We start from the raw sequence: 19103 nt of genomic DNA, 5'->3' as shown, positions 1-19103 counted from the left end.
AGGCACGCCCCCTCCTCCTCCCGGAGCCCCGGGGCCAGGGATGTGAGAGCGTCCAGGGAGCCTTCCCCTCCACCCCCCCCATCCCACTTTGGGGAGCAGGCTCTGCCTCCCCACTCATGTCCCGAGGAAAGTGCCTTCGGTCCGCAGCCCCCGGGAGGCCTGGGCGGGCGGGGTCCGCGCAGCCGGTGCGCGCCCGGAGCTGCGGGCGGGGAGCCGGGGCCCCCTCTTCGGCGGAGCGCAGCCAGCGGGCGGGCGCTCACACCACCAGGCCGTCCTTGCCCAGCCGCGACCCCCGGGCGCCGTCCTCGGACTCGGCGCAGGTGACCTTGACGTAGACCGGGGCGGGGCCCGCCTCGCAGGCGGCGGTGCGGGACGCCAGGGCCACATCCTCGGGGCCGCCGCAGGGCGGGGACGCGCAGTCGCGGCGCGGGCCCCGGAGGGCGGTCTGCGGCGGGTACCCCAGCAGGTGCGAGACGCGGCTGCCGCGCCCGCGGGCCTTGCACCCGGGCGCCACGGCGTCCTCTCTGTGGAGAAAACAGGGGGGCGGTGAGCGGGCTCCGGAGCTACGCGGGCTGGCCTGGCGGGGCCCGGGCCGGCGCACCTGGGCTCCCGCGCCCCCTCCCGGCACCTCCCGGCGCCTCCCACGCCCCCTCCCGGCACCTCCCGGCCCCCTCCCGGCCCCTGGCTCGCTGGCCCTCCGCCTGCTCTCCCCCGTGCCGGTCCCCGCCGTTCCTCGCCTCCAGCAGGGCTTGTCCACCAGGTCGGGACAGCCCGGGGCAAGCGGCCCATCTGGGCGTTCTCAGTCCCTTTCTGATGTGCTCCCCCCGCCCCCCCCAACCACCGCCTGGAATAGGTGGGAACCGCGGAGACCCTGGTCCTTCCTCCCTGCCCTGCCCTCTCGCCCCCTCTTCTCACCTCCCGCCCGCCCACAACCTTCACCTTCCCCGTCCTTCCTGTCCCGTCCCGTCCCGGCACTGCAATCATGAGCACCGCAAGTCTTGTTCTATTTTTATTTCTAGTTTGTTTCTAATATAAGTTAGTAGCACTCGTCTTAAGAACTCTTTTTAAATACACACGACCAGAGTTCTCACCACTCAATAGAGGGCAAACGTGGAAAAACACAGGCCCTGCCCTCCAGGAGCTTACAGTCTAGGCCAGACAGAGAGGGGCGCACGGAGGGCCCTGGGGGCGGGGGCGGAGCTGAAGGCTGGGCATGAGGCCAGTGGCGTGGGCCTGCCGGTCCCAGCGCTCCATGGCGGTGGCGGGCCAGGTGGAGTGGCGGGCGGGGGTGAGGAAGGGCGGGGCGCCGTCCCGGTCCGCAGCAGCATGCAGCATGCATCAGGTTTTACCTGATCTCATTGGACAGGTCTCCGCAGGCCCCTCCGCCGACCCTGCTGCCATTGCCATAACCGAAGGCCCCGCGGGCCCCGCCAGCTCCCCCACAGCAGCAGCAGGTGAGCGCCCAGATGGCCAGCAGCAGGCACCCCAACAGGAGCAGAGAGCCCAGCACTGCGCCAACGATCACGCCTGCACGCCGGGAGTCTGTGGAGAGAAAGAAGGAGAGGCCGGTCAGGCTCTCCCAGGGCAGAGCTCCGTGGGAGAGGGGCTCAGGGCCCTGGGACACTCCGTGAGGAAGATGGGGGGGTGGAGGGGAGAATGCAAGGTAACCCCCTATGTTTGCATATTTCTCCCAGGGCTTCCCACCTGCCCTAGGCAGAGACCTACACAGGATGCAATGGGCAGGCAGAGCCAGCTCAGGCTCCAGCTCAGGTTCCTCCAGTCCAGCTACAGGCCCCCCAAGGCCAGGGCACCTACCTGAGACCCTCATCTCCACCACACACACACTGTAGCCCACGTGGTTGGCCACCGTGCACTGGTACAGCCCATTGTCCTCATGGGAGATGTCCTTCAACACCAGGTCGCCGTTAAACACACCTGAAACTGAAGTTACCGCAGTGCTACAGTGAGGCGGAGGGGCCTGGTGTCTGAGAGCCTCGCCCCAGCCTGTGGGGTGGAAGGAGGGACAGTATGGGCACACACCCTCAGGTCCACTCCACACCCCAGGTGAGTTATCCTTCCCCTGCTGAAACAGAGAAGTTAGGAAGAACCCCCCCATCCTGGCTGGTTTGGCTCGGTGGATGGAGTTGCGGACTGAACCGACCCGGGTTGGATCCCACATGCCCAGGTTGCGGGCTTGATCCCCAGTAGGGGGCGTGCAGGAGGCAGCCAATCAAAGATTCTCTTCATCATTAATGTTTCTATCCCTCTCTCCCTCTCTCTTCCTCTCTGAAATCAATAAAAATATATTTAAATTTAAAAAAAGAACCCTTCCACCAGCAACAGGACCGAGACATCACTAATTCACTCTATGGCCTTAAAGAAACATGCCCCTTCTCTGAGCCTCGGCCTTCTCCTTGAAGCTGGGGTTCCAGCAGAGGAATTCTAAGGCTCCCTCCAGCTCTGATGGTCTTGGTTGGATTTTGGGTACTAGCTGGTTTCTCTGTATGCCAGTAGCTTTGCACACTTCGCCCCATTTAATCCTCACAGGCCCCTGGAAGAAAGATGTTCTTACTCCCTGTTCATATAGGATGAACCAAGGCACAGAGAGGTTAAGCCACTTGCCTGATTCTTGTAGTCAACGGTCCAGCCAGCACTCAAGCCCCAGCTCAGCTGTCTATCTCAGACTGTGCTCTTGCCAAATTAACCATGCCGCTTTGGACTGACCCCTCCCCACCCCTTTGCCTCCTCTTCTCTCAATAGTAACTTCTGAAACAGGCTCAGAGGAGGCGTCTCCCACAGGGGTTCTAGGTTGGACTTGGTGCCACTGATGGCTCAGGGAAGCTCCAGTGGGTCCCAAAGTCCTGATCTTCCAATCCTCCCGCCCACCTCTTCCCGGTCCCCCTCACCTTGATTGATGGAGCTGTGGAAGGACTCCTGATAGGACAGCTCAGACTGGAAACTGTGTTGTGAGTGATAGGATCCTGCCCGGTAGGGGTGGGTGTGCCCACTGATCTTGGCCCAATTGTAGGAGAGAGGCGGGGTGCCCCCATTGGCAAAGCACTTCAGCACCACATCATTGCCATACGCCATGTGGCCCTCAGACCAGCACAGGGGCACTGCGGGCCGAGCTGCAGGAAAGCAGGCCATTGTGAGCCAGGCTCAGCCAAGAGGCACAGTTGGGCTCAGAGTGGCCATGCTAGCCTTGGCTCTGAAGTCTAGGGAAGGGGAACCCAGAGGAGACCGGCCATACCTTGGACGGTGACGATGACCTTCCGGGTAGCCATCGTGGTCTTCTTCACCCGGCACTCATAGGTGGCTGTGTCGGAGACCTGCAGGTTCATGAGGTTGATGGAGGCATCGTACTGGCTGGGGTCTGAGGCTGCAAAGCGGACCCTCTGCTGCAGGTGGGGGAGGTTGCCATGATTGATTCTCTTGTCCTGGTAACTAAGGAACTGCGAGGAAGAGAAGAAAACAGGGTGGTGAGACAGGCAGGGCCAAGGAGGGCCAGGTGGGCAAGTCACTCAGCTTTTCTGAGACTCACTTCTCAGCTGAAAAGTGGGAATGATGATGCCTGGTCCACTGACCCCTTACAAAATGGGTGGGACCAAGTAAAGAGCAAGTACTTTGGACGCATAAGGGCGAGTTGGGAACTTCTTTTTTTTTTTTCTCACCTAAGGATATGTTTATTGATTTTAGAAAGAGAGGAAGGGAGAGAGAGAGAGAAACATTGCTGTGAGAGAGAAATATTGATCCATTGCCTCCTGTACATGCCCCGACTGGGGATGGAACCCACAACCTAGGTATGTGCCCTTTTGGTATACAGGACGATGCACCAACCAACTGAGCCACCTGGCCAGGGCATGGGAACTTTTGAAGGCAGGCACCACGCCTTTGGAGTGGTTGCAGAGCTCTCATCCCTGTTGCTCCATTCCACAAGAGGCCATGGGGGAAGTTCAAGGTCTTGGTTTGATTATCTGCCCTCCTCTCTCCTCAGAGTGTTGGCTGCCCATCAGGTAGATCATGGAGTGTAGGGTAAGGGGAACCATGTGCCCAGAACTCACCACGTTCTCCCGATGTGAAGGTTCTGAATTGACCTGCATCCACTCGATGTCCAGTCCACTGGGACCATAATCCTCAGGGTCCAGGATGTAGGGGCAGCCCAGTCTTACATTGTCACCTTCTGCCAGGTACAGGATCTCCTGGCCGTCCCCGTTGATCCGCACAGCAGACAGCAGTGCTAGTAGAAGAGGAGAACGGTCCGGGTGAGGGGAACTGAACCAGAACTTGGGTGGTCGGCTTCGGCCTCTCCCTCCCCCATTCTATCAGCAGCAACCCAGGCTCAGTGGGGGTTCCACAGGAAGGAGGGGCTGCTCCAAATGTGTGTCTCTGTGTGTGCAGGAAGCAGTATATGCAGGCCTGTGCACACGTGTGTATGCATCATATTCTATGATGTGTAGGACTGCATCTGAATCCTGTTTGTATATACTGTATATATAGCTGTTAGATATGCTTGTATGTGTGCATGATTGTGTATGCATGTAAGAGTATGTATACAAGTGTACATGTGTGCTTATGAATATTTATAGCTGCTTATGTGTACTGTAAGGATACTCATGCCATGACCAGGTAGGTTGTCTGCTTTTATATTTACACTAGTGACCCGGTGCACAGATTCATGCACATTGAAAGGAAATTAATTAGATGGTGGCTGGTGGGGCAGGACTAGGTGAGAAGGGCCGGACACGCCCTGGAGCCAACCTTTCACGGTCCCTCCCCAGCTGGCTGCACTTGGGGGACACCGCACCGTGGCAGAATGAGCAGGGTCCCTCTAGCAGATGGGGTCCCTCGGCCTGGCCTGCAGGGATCAGTTCGAAACAAGTTCTCTGACATCCCCTGAGGAGTCCAGGAATGCGAGAGGGCACTCTGCAGAGTTGCTGTCATACAGGATGTGGAACACAAACACAAGTGAGCAGTAAACCAGATTCAGGGCCGACAGTGCCCCAGCAACAACATAACTCACGGCCGAAGGTGGAATCTCGCAGCCCCATGAGGAACCGGGCTCTCTCCTCTCTGGTTTTGGGGTGCGTCACCCAAGAACCACCACTGCCGAGTCACTGCAGCTTGGCAGCTCCTGCATTAAGCATCTGCCCCCTGGTGGTCAGTGTGCATCATAACGACTGGTCAGACAGTCGGACACTTAGCATACTAGCCTTTTATATATATACATGATTGTGTGTGTGTGTGTGTGTGTGTGTGTGTGTACAGTGTGCACATGGAGCACACAGAGCTGTAAAATACTCTGATAGAGGAGCCTGGTCTGGTTAAAAGCTGCCTCCATCTGGGCCACATAAAGTGCTCCTACCTGGAGGCAGGAGGATTGGATAGTGTCACCTCTTCCCAGACCAAGGAGGGGAAGACTGGAAATGTCCGTGTGTGTGTCTTGCGTATGACGGTGCACGTCTGGGGCCGTGTGCCTGTGCGTGACAGCAGGTGCCTGGTTGTGTCAGTGTTCTGAGGGATGGTGCATGCCTGTGCATGACAGTGGGTGGCCATACCTGAGCTGAATTCGTGTGTGACAGTGAATAATGGTGTGTGCCTGGGATTGAGGCCACATGCATCTGTAGGACAGTGAGCCTGGTGTGAGGATGTGTAGCAGCGTGGACTGTGTGTCCTGCCCTCTCGTGATTGTGAGGCTCAGGTACAGCTGCCCCCATAGGCTCACTCACTCGGTTCCCCTCCCACTGCTGCCAGCTTGCCCCACTGAGTCAGATGGGTGAGGACCTGGGGTCTGGACACCCAGCACGGAGCTCCTCCCCTTTTTATTCTGAAGTCCCAGGCAAGCGCTCACCCCAACCAGCTGGACCCAGAGAGGAATAGAAGGGGGTGTGCCCAGGACCCCAACCTCGGCAGGTAGGGCAAGTAGGCTCTGCCTCCCAATGTCCTGCGCCCCTTGCTCCCCAGGTCCCTGAGCCCAGCCTGGATCACCCCCCTTCATTCTTTGTGGAGAGGCAAAAAGTCCTTTGGAGTCTCAGCCCCTAGCCTCAGCTACGCACTCTGCTCTGCCCTCCTCTGGCTCTCCTGAGACCCACCTCACAGCTAGAAAGCATCGCAGACACACAATTACACTGTCACAGCCAAACACATAGACACACTCTGAAAGCCTTCTAAATGCAGGAACGCACTTATGGGGTTCCACCTTTCTACACATGAATGCTATCAGATTCATACAGAGACACATCTGCACACCGACACAGGTCCAGATTAATCCAGAAGACACGCCCACTGCACATGGCATAATCCACGTGTGCTCATTCAAGACCAAGCCTACCTGCAGAAGCTTACCCAGTTCTAAAGAGCCAGCACGCACTCTTGCGACACCAACAGCTCAGGCATCCCTGAACTTGCCCCTCAGAACCCTGGCTAGACCATCAACCCTGCTCTAACCCCACTAGGCTCCAGGGGCACCCAGAGCGGCCAGGCTCCCTGCTGGGCCTCTAATGGGACCTGGTGATGCCTCCTCCAGCCCCAGAAGGAGAAGTCAGCTCATTTCTGAGATAAGGATCCAGATGCCATCTCCCAAGTCCTGGGGCGGCAACAGGAAAGCCAGGGATGAGCCAGAACTCGGCAGAGAGCAGAGCCTCCGCCCTCAGGGCTCCTGGAAGCTACCCACAAAGAGAGGACTCTTCCTTGCACCTGGGGGCCAGCCCACGGGAGGGTAAGTATTCAGGGAAGGGGCCTGGAAGGAGGGCCAAGCTGGAAGAGTGCCTGCGCCCCGCACTAGGCTCCGGCTCCGTGTCTTCCTTTGTCCCAGGCCAGGGAGCCTCACCCTAGCCGTTCCGTCTCCCTCAAAGCTTCCTCAATCTCTTCCTAAGGGCTCCGACCCTTCTGCTCGCCTTTACTCTCCTGGGGAAGTTCTTCCTGGTGTCTCACCCTGGTTTCTCTTGCTGTGACACTGGAGGAGTAGGAGAGAAGAGAGAGGCAGGAGAGAGGGAAGAAAGCCAGAGAGGAAGAGAGCCCTGGGCAGGGAGATTCGGGGACAGGGGAGGAAATCACAGCGGGCTGCAAGGAAGAGGCCAGTGGTGGCTACTCGTCCCCAGGGGCTGCACACCCTCTGTGGGCGTCACCTCAACAGTAGTGTCTATTCTCAACTTGAAATCCTTCGTGAATTTCCAAGCCGCTTCCAGAGCTCCTAACCCTCCCTCTGGAGGTGAGGAAGGAGAGGGGAGGGAAGGGAGAAAAGGAGGCCCCCACCAGAGGATATCGGTGCATAAATACACGCAGCACACACGCAGGACAAGTGCCACCCACACAGAGATGCCCCAGGTTCCCACAGCACAGCCAGAGCTTCCTGCACAGGCTCCACCAGCCTCGCTCTCACCAAACAGGGGGAGTTGTAGACACTCTGCCAGAAACTCATCTCACACACACACACACACACACACACACACAGAGGCTGAAAATCCTTCCCCCTTCATAAGCTCCTTCTCCCACACTCCCTCGCCCCCAGCCCAGACCCTGGGGTGGGTCTCCAAGCCATTTCCAGCAGCGCCCACACAGAGTGGCCCGTGCTGAGACTTGCCCCAACCTGGGCAGGGAGCCAGGACATCCGACCTGAGCCCTGTCCTCAACAGGAGCCCCAGTGGAGTTGCTGTCCGCACCCTCCTCCGGCCCCTCCTGGAGGGGAGCACTACCCCAGAACTCTCACAACACAAGGCCCGGAGTGGAGGCCTCCGGTCAGGGCTGTAGCTGGCAGTGCTGGGAGCAGCCACTCAGGCCACATTCGCTGAGGCTCTGCCCTCTGCAGGCAGCTCCCTGCCCTGGCTCTGGCCTGGGGTGGGGGCCCTCCTGCTGGATACACACACACACCGGTGAAAAGGCTCCTTCCCAGGCTCCTCCTCGGCCCCCACCCAGCTTTGCTGCTCACCTGCCCATCCACCCCACTCCCAGTTTCCGCGGCCCTGTACTCAGTCACAGCAGGTGCGTGCATGTGTGAGCCCCACCGTGAGGGGCCATCCAGGACCTCTGCCCCAAACTCCGGGCCTGCGGCTCTCCTGGGAAGAGGCCCCTTGGCAAGATCCAAACCTGGTGGCAGCAGAGCAAGGGTGGGCGACTCCCCGCCAGGACATCCCAGAAACTGCCAGGCTCCTCCGCACGCCCTTCCGTGCCCCTTTCTCTGTCATCTAGCATGCGGGCATCGCTGCCTGCTGCCCAGCCCCATACCTGGGCTCAGGCACATGAGCAGAAGGTGGAAGGCTCCTCGAACTCCCATGTCTCGAGGCTCGGTGTCTCCTCCGCCTGGGCTGGGTATCCCTGGGCCGGCGGCAGTGGGGCCGGTGGTAGTGCGTGTGTAGGGATGGGTGGAGGGAGGGGGGGATGAGGGCCCAGACACTGCCCCGGGGTGGTAGGAAGGTGCACTGAGGGCCCAGCTGGGGAGCAGCCAGAGTTATTTCTATGGGAGGGAGGGGGCCAGGTCCCCGCCTTGGGGAGGAGTCCCCAAAACCCTAATTATCGGGGTGACAGAGTGGCCTACCCAGGCATTACCCAGCCATCACCCAAGCTCTTCCCTAGCCAGAGAGTGGGGCAGGGCTGCCAGTGGGATTTGTAATTAGGCACCTGTTAAACTTCCACTTCCTCCTGGCCCCGTCCTCAGTGGCAATAGTCACCCCGTTTGATGGCGTCCATGGAGCTCCCCTCACCACTCGGGTTTGTTACCTTCTTCCCCAGGGGACAATGGAAGAGGAAGGAGAAGCCAGGCTTGAGGAGGAGGGTGTCCGGGCTTGAAGGATTAGCACTGACCTCAGGGCATAGGGGTCTGACACACTTTCCAAATCCTGCCCCTTCCTATCCCTGATCCCCTGAAGGGGTCTGTGGGGAGGGGCACCAGGGAAGGGGACACCAGGGCTGGAGGGAAGACCCAGGCAGATGAAAGGGACCCAGGGATGTCCAGTCTGCCTCCCACCTGAGGCCTCTGGCCCCTCCAAGAAAGTCAGCCCTACTGAGCTCAACGAGAGAGGGAAGAGGTGAGTTTGGGGTCAGGGTCTTCCCCTGGCCGCCCCCTCTATGCCCCCAAACAATACCTGATGCAAGGTCATCCTCGAATGTAGGGGATCCCTAGGAGTTGGGGGTGTTATAGGGATCCAGCCCAAACTCCCACACAGAACTAAAACCAGTTCAGTGAGGCCCGAGGGGAGAAGGGCCAGGGTGTGTGGAGGGAACCCAGCAAGTGAATGGGTTAGTGGGGGGATGCTGGGGAGAATAGCACCGAGAGGGCCAGGGAAGGGGTGTGGCTGTGTGTGTACACTCACCGGCATGTGCACGTCTCTACTGAGGAGGGCTCAGCCCCCGTGTGCACTTCTTTGGGGGACTGTTTGGTGTTCCTGCTTCTGTGCACAGGGAGGGAGACCAAGGACCCTCATAACCCGGCCTGCTCATCAGGGTGACTGAGACAACAAGGTGGACAACTTGGAGCTGGATGGGAGGGTCCTGGTGGGCTGAGGAAGTGGAGGGGCAACCCTTGCTGGTTGGTCCAGGGGGAGGTCCTAGAACAGGCCTTGGGCCTCCCATGGGCATCAGGACATGAGTGGCCCCATTCAACAGCCCACCCCCATCCCTGCCAGGGCACAAGAAGGAGGGGAGAAGAGCCATGGGGAGAGTGATGAGACAGGGGTACTGCCAGGGCCGACCCCTCCAGGAAAAATGAGACGGAACAATAAGGAAGCACAAGGATCTCACACGCTGTGCTCCAAACCCCTCCGCCCACATCCCCAACAATAACAGGGTGCTCTGAGACCCACCAGATGTGCACAATGAATATCCTCATTTCCTTATTTATTTTGAGGTTTATAGGATTGCCCTGCACACTCTGCAAAGCAGGGATCATTAGCCCACTTTAAAAATGTGGAACGGAGGCCTGGAGACACATGAAGATTCAGCCCAGTGGATGCTGCTGGGGCCTGACCAGGGTGGGGGACACCCAGGTATCACGATTCTTGATCCAGAGTGGTCCAAGAAGGGGTTTGGCGACCCCATGGGTTACTAGACTGACCCCTGGATACAAAGCTTGGAAGGTCAGTGATGGGGAGAGGGGAGAGCAGGTGGGACCGGGAAGAGGGAGCCTGAAAAGAAAGGAGTAAGGCTGTCATTCCATTAAACTGAAGTGCAGGTTTGGAGTTTAATTGGGTTCTGATTTCAGCTAATGTTAGAGTTGGAATGAAGGTTGGATGAAGGTTGGGGTGAAGGTTGGGGTTAATTGGAATTATGAGGCTGAGGTCAGATTTGAGGTTGAGATGGTAATTAAGGTTGAGATTAGGGTTAGCATAACAGCCAGAGCGGAGGCTAGGGTTGATGGCTGGGATCCATGCCATGATATAGAATAGGGTTTTCGTTTCATTTACAGCTGTGCTTGAAATGCAATCAAAGGGTGGGTGGAGACTGATGTAGAATTGTGATCACAGCTGGGTTAGAACTGAGTTTTGAATTTGAATTAGAATAGAGTGTGGTTAGGGTTAGAACATGGGTTAAAGTTATATGAGCAAGAGGATGCATTAGGTTTTATTTATGACACAGAAAGACCTCAGCCTCCACCTGCTAAAGCCAAGTTTGGCTAGAATTTTTATCCCTGTGCTCTGGGAGAATGCCGATGGCACATGTTGACTGGGGACCGGAGGTTTGGGGGAGAGTTGCAAATATACATGAGCCCATCTGATGGGTATGAAGCAACTTAATCCAATGACAAATGTAACCTCTGAAGTCCTGCTCCGCGACCTCAGCTCACCACCTATAAAGCTCCCAGCAGTCATCTGGGGAGGGGATACAGGAAGCCATTTTCAATGAGGGGGGCTCTCACGCCACATTGAACCAGCAGATGGGGTCTATCAGAAGTAGGTTTACTGGGGGGCGGGGGGGGGGGCGTGTCCTGGTTTTGGAGTCTAAGAGACAGGAGTTGGGGAAGACTGAGGGCTGAGGTGCTCCTAGAAGAACAGGCACTTTTGAGGGTACCATGCAGGGGCGCCTCCAAGTCTCAAAGGGCAAGGCACATTTTTGCTCTCCTCTGACCCACTGAGGGTAATTGCCACCTCCTTGCAATTTGGGGCCCATAAAAGCAGCTGTCAGCCTTCCTGCCTTGTGCCCTGAGCCCTGCTTGGCTGGGGGCAGGGGGAGGGGGGTAGTGGTGAAGTGAGGGCACTGGGTATCAGTTTAGTTTAGGTCTAGCCCCGTGGTCAGCAAACTGCGGCTCGCGAGCCACATGAGGCTCTTTGGCCCCTTGAATGTGGCTCTTCCTAAGCCTTAGGAGTACCCTAATTAAGTTAATAACAATGTACCTACCTATATCGTTTAAGTTTAAAAAATTTGGCTCTCAAAAGAAATTTCAATCGTTGTACTGTTGATATTTGGCTCTGTTGACTAATGAGTTTGCCGACCACTGGTCTAGCCCATGGCCCCCTCCCTCTGGAACCATCCCACAGCCCAAGTTTGTCTCTGAGCTTCATCTTCAGTAGAGGAAGGAGGCCCGCTCCTGGGAGGACTCCTACCCCAAGTCCTCTCTCTCCTTTTCCCCAACCTGGTCTCCATCCAAACATCCTATTTCCCCACCACTTCCTTTTCAGGTCCCATAAAGGTCTGAACAGAATCTGGAGACTACTGGGGTTCCCTCTGTGTCCCCAGGAGAGACAGTGATGACTAAGAAGCAGAGGAACACAGGTGGCACCCAATGACTCATCTAGGGTCCTAAGAGAAAGACAGAAGGCCAGGCTGTGACTTAAGGCCCAACACACAAATTTCCAAAAAGGGTCCCTTGCTTTTCCCTGAGAAATTTAGAGCTGTCCAGAGGAGAATGGCCTCTCTTTTTTCGCATACCCCACGGTTTGGGTTGTATTTGCTTCTATTCTAAGACAGAAACAGAAACTCAAGGACAGAGACTTAGAAAGCAATGAACAGAGACAGAGGAAAACGGAAGAGGCTGGTCAAGGACCCAGAGAAGCCCAGAGACTGTTTCTGAAATGAGGCATAGCCTGACCGCAGAACATCTGGGGGAAGGACAGGAGGAAGGCTTGGCCCACCTACTCTTCCTCCAAAGTGCCCTTCACAGCAACTTGGCACAACCCCTGTAGGCCCCGCCCCCACCTGCCCAGACTGTCCCTCCAACTCCTCTCCCAGAGCCCCCTGAGCTCAGGCTCAAGTTCCCATCTCCTCTCCAGCCCCCCTCCCCTCCCTCTGCAATTTGACCCTTTATTTTTCTTTTCCACATATATTTTCATTGATTTCAGAGAGGAAGGGGGAGGGAGAGGGAGATAGAAACACCAATGATGAGAGAGAATCATTGATCGGCTGCTTCCTGCATGCCCCACGCTGAGTATTGAACCCACAACCCAGGCATCGAGCCCAGGACCCTTCAGTCCACAAGCCAACACTATCCACTGAGCCAGACCAGGCAGGGTAATTTGATCCTTTCTAAAGCTCGGGCGCGGACACACACTCACACACACACACACACACACACAGTCAGCAGGCTCCCTTGCACCTCTCCTGAGTCCTCATGTAGACCAGGCTCACCCCACAACCCCAAGGAGTGACAGCAGAGTCCTGGAATGGCCATGCAGAGAAGGCCTCTGAGGAAAGGTCTGTGGGCAGGAGTCATGAGCGGTTCAGGATGGACAACACGCTAAGCGTCAGAGAGAGCAGACAAGGCACCTTGTGGACAGAGTCACAGAGAAGCCAGGGGGCCGCTCCAGCGGCTGCCCTTTCCCCCCTCTCCCGGTGAAGGGTTGGGGTTGGAGAACTACCAGTTGAGGCCATGTTGGCTGAGAAAAGTGGGGGGCTTAGAGGTGGTGTAGGTGGTGTGATGGGAGAATGTCAAGTTCAGTTGAAGACGGGTTAGAACTAGTTAGAAATAAAAGTCACGTGTGGGGTTCTGTTTCAGAATTTGGGTTAGGGTTAGGGACTGAAGTCCAGATGAGGACCAGTAGGCAAGAGTTTTGGACACATGTGACCTTGGGAGTCCCCGAGCCCCTACTCAGGCTTCCCAAGCCTCGGCAGTTCCTGCTGGTCCACCCCAGAGCGGGGGATGCCAGGAGGGAGCCTGTTGGATATGCCCACATCTCTCCCATCGAGTGATATCCTGGAGCTGGCCCAGACTCGTAAGAGCAAACAGTCTGAAATAAACTCTTTATTGCACTAAAAATAAAAATAAAACAGTGAATAGCACTGCAATGGGCCCCATTACTGAAAGGAGTGGCTGTCAGCACTGTGATAAAGGGTGGCTGATTAGATGCTATGAACTGAACTGTTATCAAGGGAATCGTGGAGGAAAGAAGAATTCGCTTGTGAGGAGTATGTGAATGCCTGATGACAGACCTGAAGAAGAATTAAGAGACCCTAAAGATAAAAGATTTCCACCTCACCAGGATCAACCATAAACTGCCGAACCTTCATCTGCTCAGCAAATGGGCTGGGCCTTACCCTAGGCTCCGGGAGCAGCGATTAATGGAACGCAGCGTCTGTCCTAGAGCATCCAGTCTGCTGGGGGAGACAGACAAGGGGTGGGGGTGCCAACCCCTTGTCCCAACATGATGAGCTATGGTGACCACAGCAAGGCCCGGGCCTGGTGGGAAGGATGTATGGTGCGTATCTGATGATGTGCGGGAGGACTGAGAGTGGAGAGAGATGGCTGAAAGAGTACTTGGGTCCTTGGAAACTAAACTCGGACCCTGCCAGAGACCACAGAGAAGAGGGTACGTCAAGAGAGACAGCCCTTGGTGGTTGTATTTGGACTGAGGAGGGAAGATCCTTGAGGACTGAATCCCTGGGGACCTTCTGCCCAAACCACCAGAGACCTCGCTGGGATCAGAGCCAGGCCTGGAGAGAGAGAGAGAGAGAGAGAGAGAGAGAGAGAGAGAGAGAGAGAGACTTTGCTTGGATGGACTAATCCATATGCCCACTGGGACTCTGACCCTTGAATTTGTAGAAATAAAGTTTTCCTTTGATTCTCTAGTCTGGGTTCCCCCAATAGATACCCGCAGAGGGGAACTGTGCTTCCCTCAGTCCCCAGCAGCCCAGGCCTGCCTTGCTTTCCCGGCAGGCGACAGCTAAGCTGGGTGTGTGCCTACAAAGCCTGTCCTGACCAGCCCTCCCTCCGCTCTCCATGTTTGTTTCCTGTTGCCTGGACACTGACTAGGAAAGGGGAAGGAGTGTGGGGAAGGTGGTGCCAGCGGGGGCAGGGCTCAGAGCACCACACATCGCCCAGGGCAGAAGAGCTACAAGCCCAGCCGATGGATAAAGTGGAAGGTTCCTGGCTTTCCCTGTCTTCCTCCCTCTAACAACCCGCTCACCCCCAGCCCCCCGCAAAAAAAAAAAAAAAAGGACTCAGAAAAGCCATGTGTTTCCAGAACTTTGGACATGGGATCAGGCTGTATAGGAGCTGGGGCAGGAGATATGGGAAGGGGCATCATGTTAAAAAAATCCTGAACTTATTTAGTGTGGTCCCAAAGCACTGGGGATGCACAGGGAGACATATACTGACTCAGTATTAAGAACTTTCTGAGCACCGGGGCTCACCTGAGATGGTTTGGGTTGTTTTATGACTCTCAAGAAGTGCAAACAAGCTCAGACTCTCCGACCACCGTTTGATTTAGAGATTACAAGGGCGATTCAAGCAGCAGTGGGTCCTTGAGGTCCTTTCCAGCCTTGAGATTCTATGATCTGGTGCTCACACCCATTAGCTCAGGGACAAACAGGTTTCCCCTGGGGCTGTGGGGAAGCTCCTTAGCTCTGGGCAGTTTCTCCCCCCCCCCCCCCCTCCACTCACTCCCACCCCCTTGACTTCTATTTCTAAGAGAAGGGGTCTTCTAAGGAAGCCACCCAAAACCTCAACCTTATTCCTGTCCCAGCCTCCAAGTCATCAAAGGGCATTGAGATAATGGTGACCCCTCTCCCAAGAGGACATGGAGAATGCAAGGAGGAATGCAGAGCTTGCACTGCCAGAACATTCCAGCTGGGAGAGTGGGAGCTAAGACCGAGGGAAGGTCTAAGCCAGCGGTTCTCAACCTGTGGGTCGCGACCCCTTTGGGGTCGAACGAACCTTTCACAGGGGCTGCCTAAGACCATCAGAAAACACATATATAATTACATATTGTTTTTGTGATTAATCACTATGCTGTAATTATGTTCAATTTGTAACAATTAAATTAGGGGTCACCACAACATGAGGAACTGTATTAAAGGGTCGCGGCATTAGGAAGGTTGAGAACCACTGGTCTAAGCTATTGAAAGCCAGTCAAATCAAGAATAACTTAGCCTTTTTGGGACTCGAGATTTCTGTGATGTTGGGAATGACCTTCTTCCAGGTAATGTTGGTGTGATTTGCCAGTACAGATCTCAGAGTATGGAAGGGAGAGAGAATGGGGGGCAGGTCACCTTGACAGCAGCCTAGGCTAAGGGCGAGACCTCTGGTCTGGATGAACCCTCCCCTCCCCCATGTCTCCCCCAGGCTCCTGCTCTGGAGAAGGACCAATCAGGATGGATGTGAGTGAGGAACTCTATGGGCTCCACTCTCAGACTTCTTGTCTGAGACTCCAGCGTCTTCCCTCCACTGTCACCTAAACAGCTGCCACGCTTCTTCACCCCAAAAGCCCTGTCTGGCTTTGAACTCTCTGAGCCCCTTTCATCCTGGCCTAATCAAAGTGCTTTTACTGAGACCAATGAATGCCTGGACCCAAGTCACAGATGTGGATGCTGAGGCTCTCAGAGGAGCTAGAGGACATCCCAGCCCCCTCCTGAGTCAGGGACAGCCTGGCTGGGCCACCAGGGCAGACTGCTGAGTCATGACCAACTGGAGCTGCTGCTTCCCCAGGTGGGAAGGCTCTGAGACAGTCTCCAAGTCACAGCAGAGCATGACACAGGCAACAGGCACATGCAGGCAGGTGGGACATGCAGTCCAGCCAGGAGCTGGAGGACCTGTGATCAGGCGGTCATTGCATGAAGACCTGATTCAGTGCTGCATGGCAGAGCCCAGCCACTGGATTTTCCAGGCCATACCATCCCAGGCTGACACTGCAAGGACCGGAATTGTCAGGAGGCAGAAGAAAGGGAGCTGGGAAGCAATCGGGAATCCATACAATAAAGTCAGTAGCGTAGACACTTTTTTCCCCTGCAAGCTTCTCACACCTTTCTATCAACCAGGGGAACGCACCCAACAGCGCTCCTTACTCATCCTTACCTTTTCCCAGCACCGCTCTTCCCTTTTCAATTTCCCAGACACCCCTGACTGATTCAGTGGCTTGGAGGGGCACGCAGAGCTCATTTAGTCCCCTGAGAATTAGGACTACAGTTTCCAACCTCCAGCAACAAGACTGAGGCTAGTTGTTCCTGAGCTGGCAGGTCCACCGTCTTCAACAAATTCCAATTTTCTCTCCTCTTTGTCTCAGGGTCTCACCCCTCCCCTCTGCGAGTTGGGCTCACACAGTCCCCTGTTGGCTCTGCCAACAGTACCACGCCTGACCCCACCAGCTCCCAGTTAACAGCAGGGATCTTCACCCTGTAATTATTCCCACTGCCATTCATGAGTGAGGGCAGTGGAGAGTTTATAAAAGATGCCCCAATGTGGCCGGCTGGCCTCAGATGCCAGCTGCTGCCCCAGCTGTTGGGAATGTCCTACTTTTAGGAACAAGGTTCTGATAAGTCGAGCCAGTCCTGAAGCCCAAGGAAGCCCGTGCAGAGCTTCTCAGGAATCCAGAGGGAAGAAACTGAGCCTCTCTGCCACACCATGAGTCAATTCCAAGAATTCCTTGATGGGGAGAAACCCTGAGGGCTGGACTCTGAGCTTCTCTCCCAAACCAGTTCACCTGCTCAGAGGTGACTACACACCTCCATCTGAAGCCAGACCTTGATTCATGGAACCCCTGCCGCGTCCAAGCCTCGTCGAGACAGTCTCACTATCAGCCCTTGGGATCTGCCAGGCCCTGCAGACCTGCATTTTCACCAGCAGCAGTTCCGGTGAAATGCTAGCCTTGCTTTCAACCTATGAACTTGGCTCTTTTTCTTTTTTTCTCCATGGGCTCAGAAATTAGCAGTGCGCATGCACCCTCTTTTCTCCTTGCCCTGTACTCCAAGGAGCCCATCCCTCCCAGCCCTGAGATGGATGGCTTATGTGAGGAGCCGAGCAAACTCCAGGCACCCAAGGCCATATCTGGCTTTCCTGGCAAGAGGGTCCCCTGAAACGGGTAGAGGCTCACTCCTTGGTCTCTGCGGGTACTAACCATACAATAGGTGACGCTCAGAGAGAACGTAGGCAAGTAAGCCAGACGCAGGAGGGGCCACAATCGGCAGTGGCATTGCCATGTCCTCTCTCCCACCCAAGGCTGGGTACCACACTTTCCAAGACCCCTGTGGAGGAAGATAGCAGCTTCCTTAGGGAGGGGGCATGCACGTAGGGGTACTGAGCAGGGAAGGTGAAAGGCCTCTTCCCCAAGCAGCCGGTGGGGCTGCCCCCCTTGCTGGGCAAGGCGACAGTCTTCCTGGGTGAGAAAGGTGGGAAGGCGCCCGGGGACGCTGCAGCCTCAGAGGAAGAGGAAGCATAGGAAGCAGCTTGCCGGCTCTCCCTGGGTCCTATGAAAAGAGGACTCTTGCCCGAGGCCCTTGTAACCTGGCATTGTACGTTGTAAACACAACTGCCTTCTGCCGGTAGCTGTCTCCGCCTCCTCTAGTGCAGGCCCCATAGGGGGAGACAAGACTGGGCTCTGGATTTGAGACATGAAACACGAGGGCAGAGGGGAGGGGCACCATTCGGGATGGGAGCTGGGTGGAAGCACTTTCCCCCAAGGCGTGCACAAATGGGGCAAGGCTCCACACCCAGAAGCTAGCACCTCAGCCCCATGGGAGCCAGATAATGGGGTCTTCCCCAAAAGGCTGGGACTATGAAATCTGCTGGGAGCAGCTGGGCTGGCGGGGGGCGGGGGGAGACAAATCAAGAACAGACAGAAACAAGGAGAAGTTTCTGTGAGGGTAGAGCTAGGTCTGCTGAGCTCACTGAGGAGTGCCTGGACCATCCTTAGCACATCCTTGGGACTCGGGAAGTGTGGAATGAGCGAATGAATGGATAGAGCAGTGGTTGGCAAACCGCCGCTCGCGAGCCACATCCGGCTCTTTGGCCCCTTGAGTGTGGCTCTTCCACAAAATATCACATGCGGGCGCGCACGTACAGTGCGATTGAAACTTCGTGGCCCACGCGCAGAAGTCGGTTTTCGGCCTGGGCGAGTCTATTTTTAAGAAGTGGCGTTAGAAGAAGTGGGGGGTGTCGGTCGGGCCACAGGATACGCAGTGTGGGGGAGGTGCCAAATATCAACAGTACTTAAACTATATAGGTAGGTTAATAACAATGTACCTACCTATATAGTTTAAGTTTAAAAAATTTGGCTCTCAAAAGAAATTTCAATCGCCGTACTGTTGATATTTGGTTCTGTTGACTGAGTTTGCCGACCACTGGGATCGAGTATTAGCGCAGGCAGCAGTGACTTCAGGGGGCTCCACTCGTCAGCGTGAGTTGAGGTGGACTGAGGATTGCCCAGCCACTTGAGTGACGGGGCAGCTGTGTTTGGGTGAGGGGACTGGGCCACAGGGTGAGCAGGGACCCTGGGTGTGCCCCGCTGAGGGACGGCAGTGTCTGCTGAAAGGCTCTGGCAGGGCAGGGCTGAGACAGGTGGGTGAGTCCAGGTTCAGACACCACCCTCTTCACAGATGTGGTCTGAGTCATAGGCGTGAGCCCAGAAGAGCTCTGTTTCGAATGGCTGAGCGCTTCCTCCCCATCCACCCAGCCCGGCCAGCCCCTCCCTGAGCGCATCTCCAGCTCCTCGCCTCACCCCTGGAATGCCCGGGGCTGGGCCTGCACTGGAGGCAGAGGCTAGACTGCGCTGAAAGCTGACATGATGGCAGCATCCCAGAGGCTCACCAAAAGGCCAGGAGACGCCAGAACCAAGGGACAGTGGTGGAGAGCATCCCTGCAGCTGGCCCCTGAGCATGGCCAGGCACACCTGGGTCTCCTGGAACCTATTTTGCTGCACGTGAAATCCCCTGGAGTAGCCACATGCCCACAGAGGACACGGAGCTGCTGC

The 19103-nt window shown here is 56.2% G+C and overlaps 1 protein-coding gene across 1 annotated transcript; it reads right to left on the bottom strand.

The window, feature by feature from the left end:
• Positions 1 to 132: 132 nt before the first annotated feature.
• Positions 133 to 8284, bottom strand: VSIG8 (V-set and immunoglobulin domain containing 8). The gene is made up of 7 exons (XM_070396898.1): positions 8221 to 8284; positions 4062 to 4237; positions 3251 to 3452; positions 2907 to 3128; positions 1816 to 1935; positions 1350 to 1542; positions 133 to 524 (listed from the first exon to the last, which is right to left on the bottom strand). The coding sequence occupies exons 1-7, from the start codon at positions 8267 to 8269 to the stop codon at positions 257 to 259; spliced, it is 1230 nt and encodes a 409-aa protein (XP_070252999.1). The 5' UTR covers positions 8270 to 8284; the 3' UTR covers positions 133 to 256.
• Between the last annotated feature and the right edge of the window lie 10819 nt (positions 8285 to 19103).

Source organism: Myotis yumanensis, unplaced genomic scaffold (genome assembly GCF_028538775.1).
Source record: "Myotis yumanensis isolate MYYU_CA2020_CCGP unplaced genomic scaffold, mMyoYum1.0.hap1 SCAF_17, whole genome shotgun sequence".
In the NCBI taxonomy this organism is placed as follows: domain Eukaryota; kingdom Metazoa; phylum Chordata; class Mammalia; order Chiroptera; family Vespertilionidae; genus Myotis; species Myotis yumanensis.
Note: the sequence above shows the minus strand (reverse complement) of the source record. Positions and strands in the feature narration are given on the sequence as shown.

What these genes read in the sequence shown, in the direction of transcription:
- VSIG8 (XM_070396898.1), bottom strand. Translation starts at nt 8,269, where the DNA reads ATGGGAGTTCGAGGAGCCTTCCACCTTCTGCTCATGTGCCTGAGCCCA. An exon ending in CCACAGCTCCATCAATCAAG is followed by an intron (nt 1,936 to 2,906) that starts GTGAGGGGGACC and finishes CTTCAGTTTCAG; the next exon opens with GTGTGTTTAACGGCGACCTG. An exon ending in GACCTGTCCAATGAGATCAG is followed by an intron (nt 525 to 1,349) that starts GTAAAACCTGAT and finishes TTTTCTCCACAG; the next exon opens with AGAGGACGCCGTGGCGCCCG.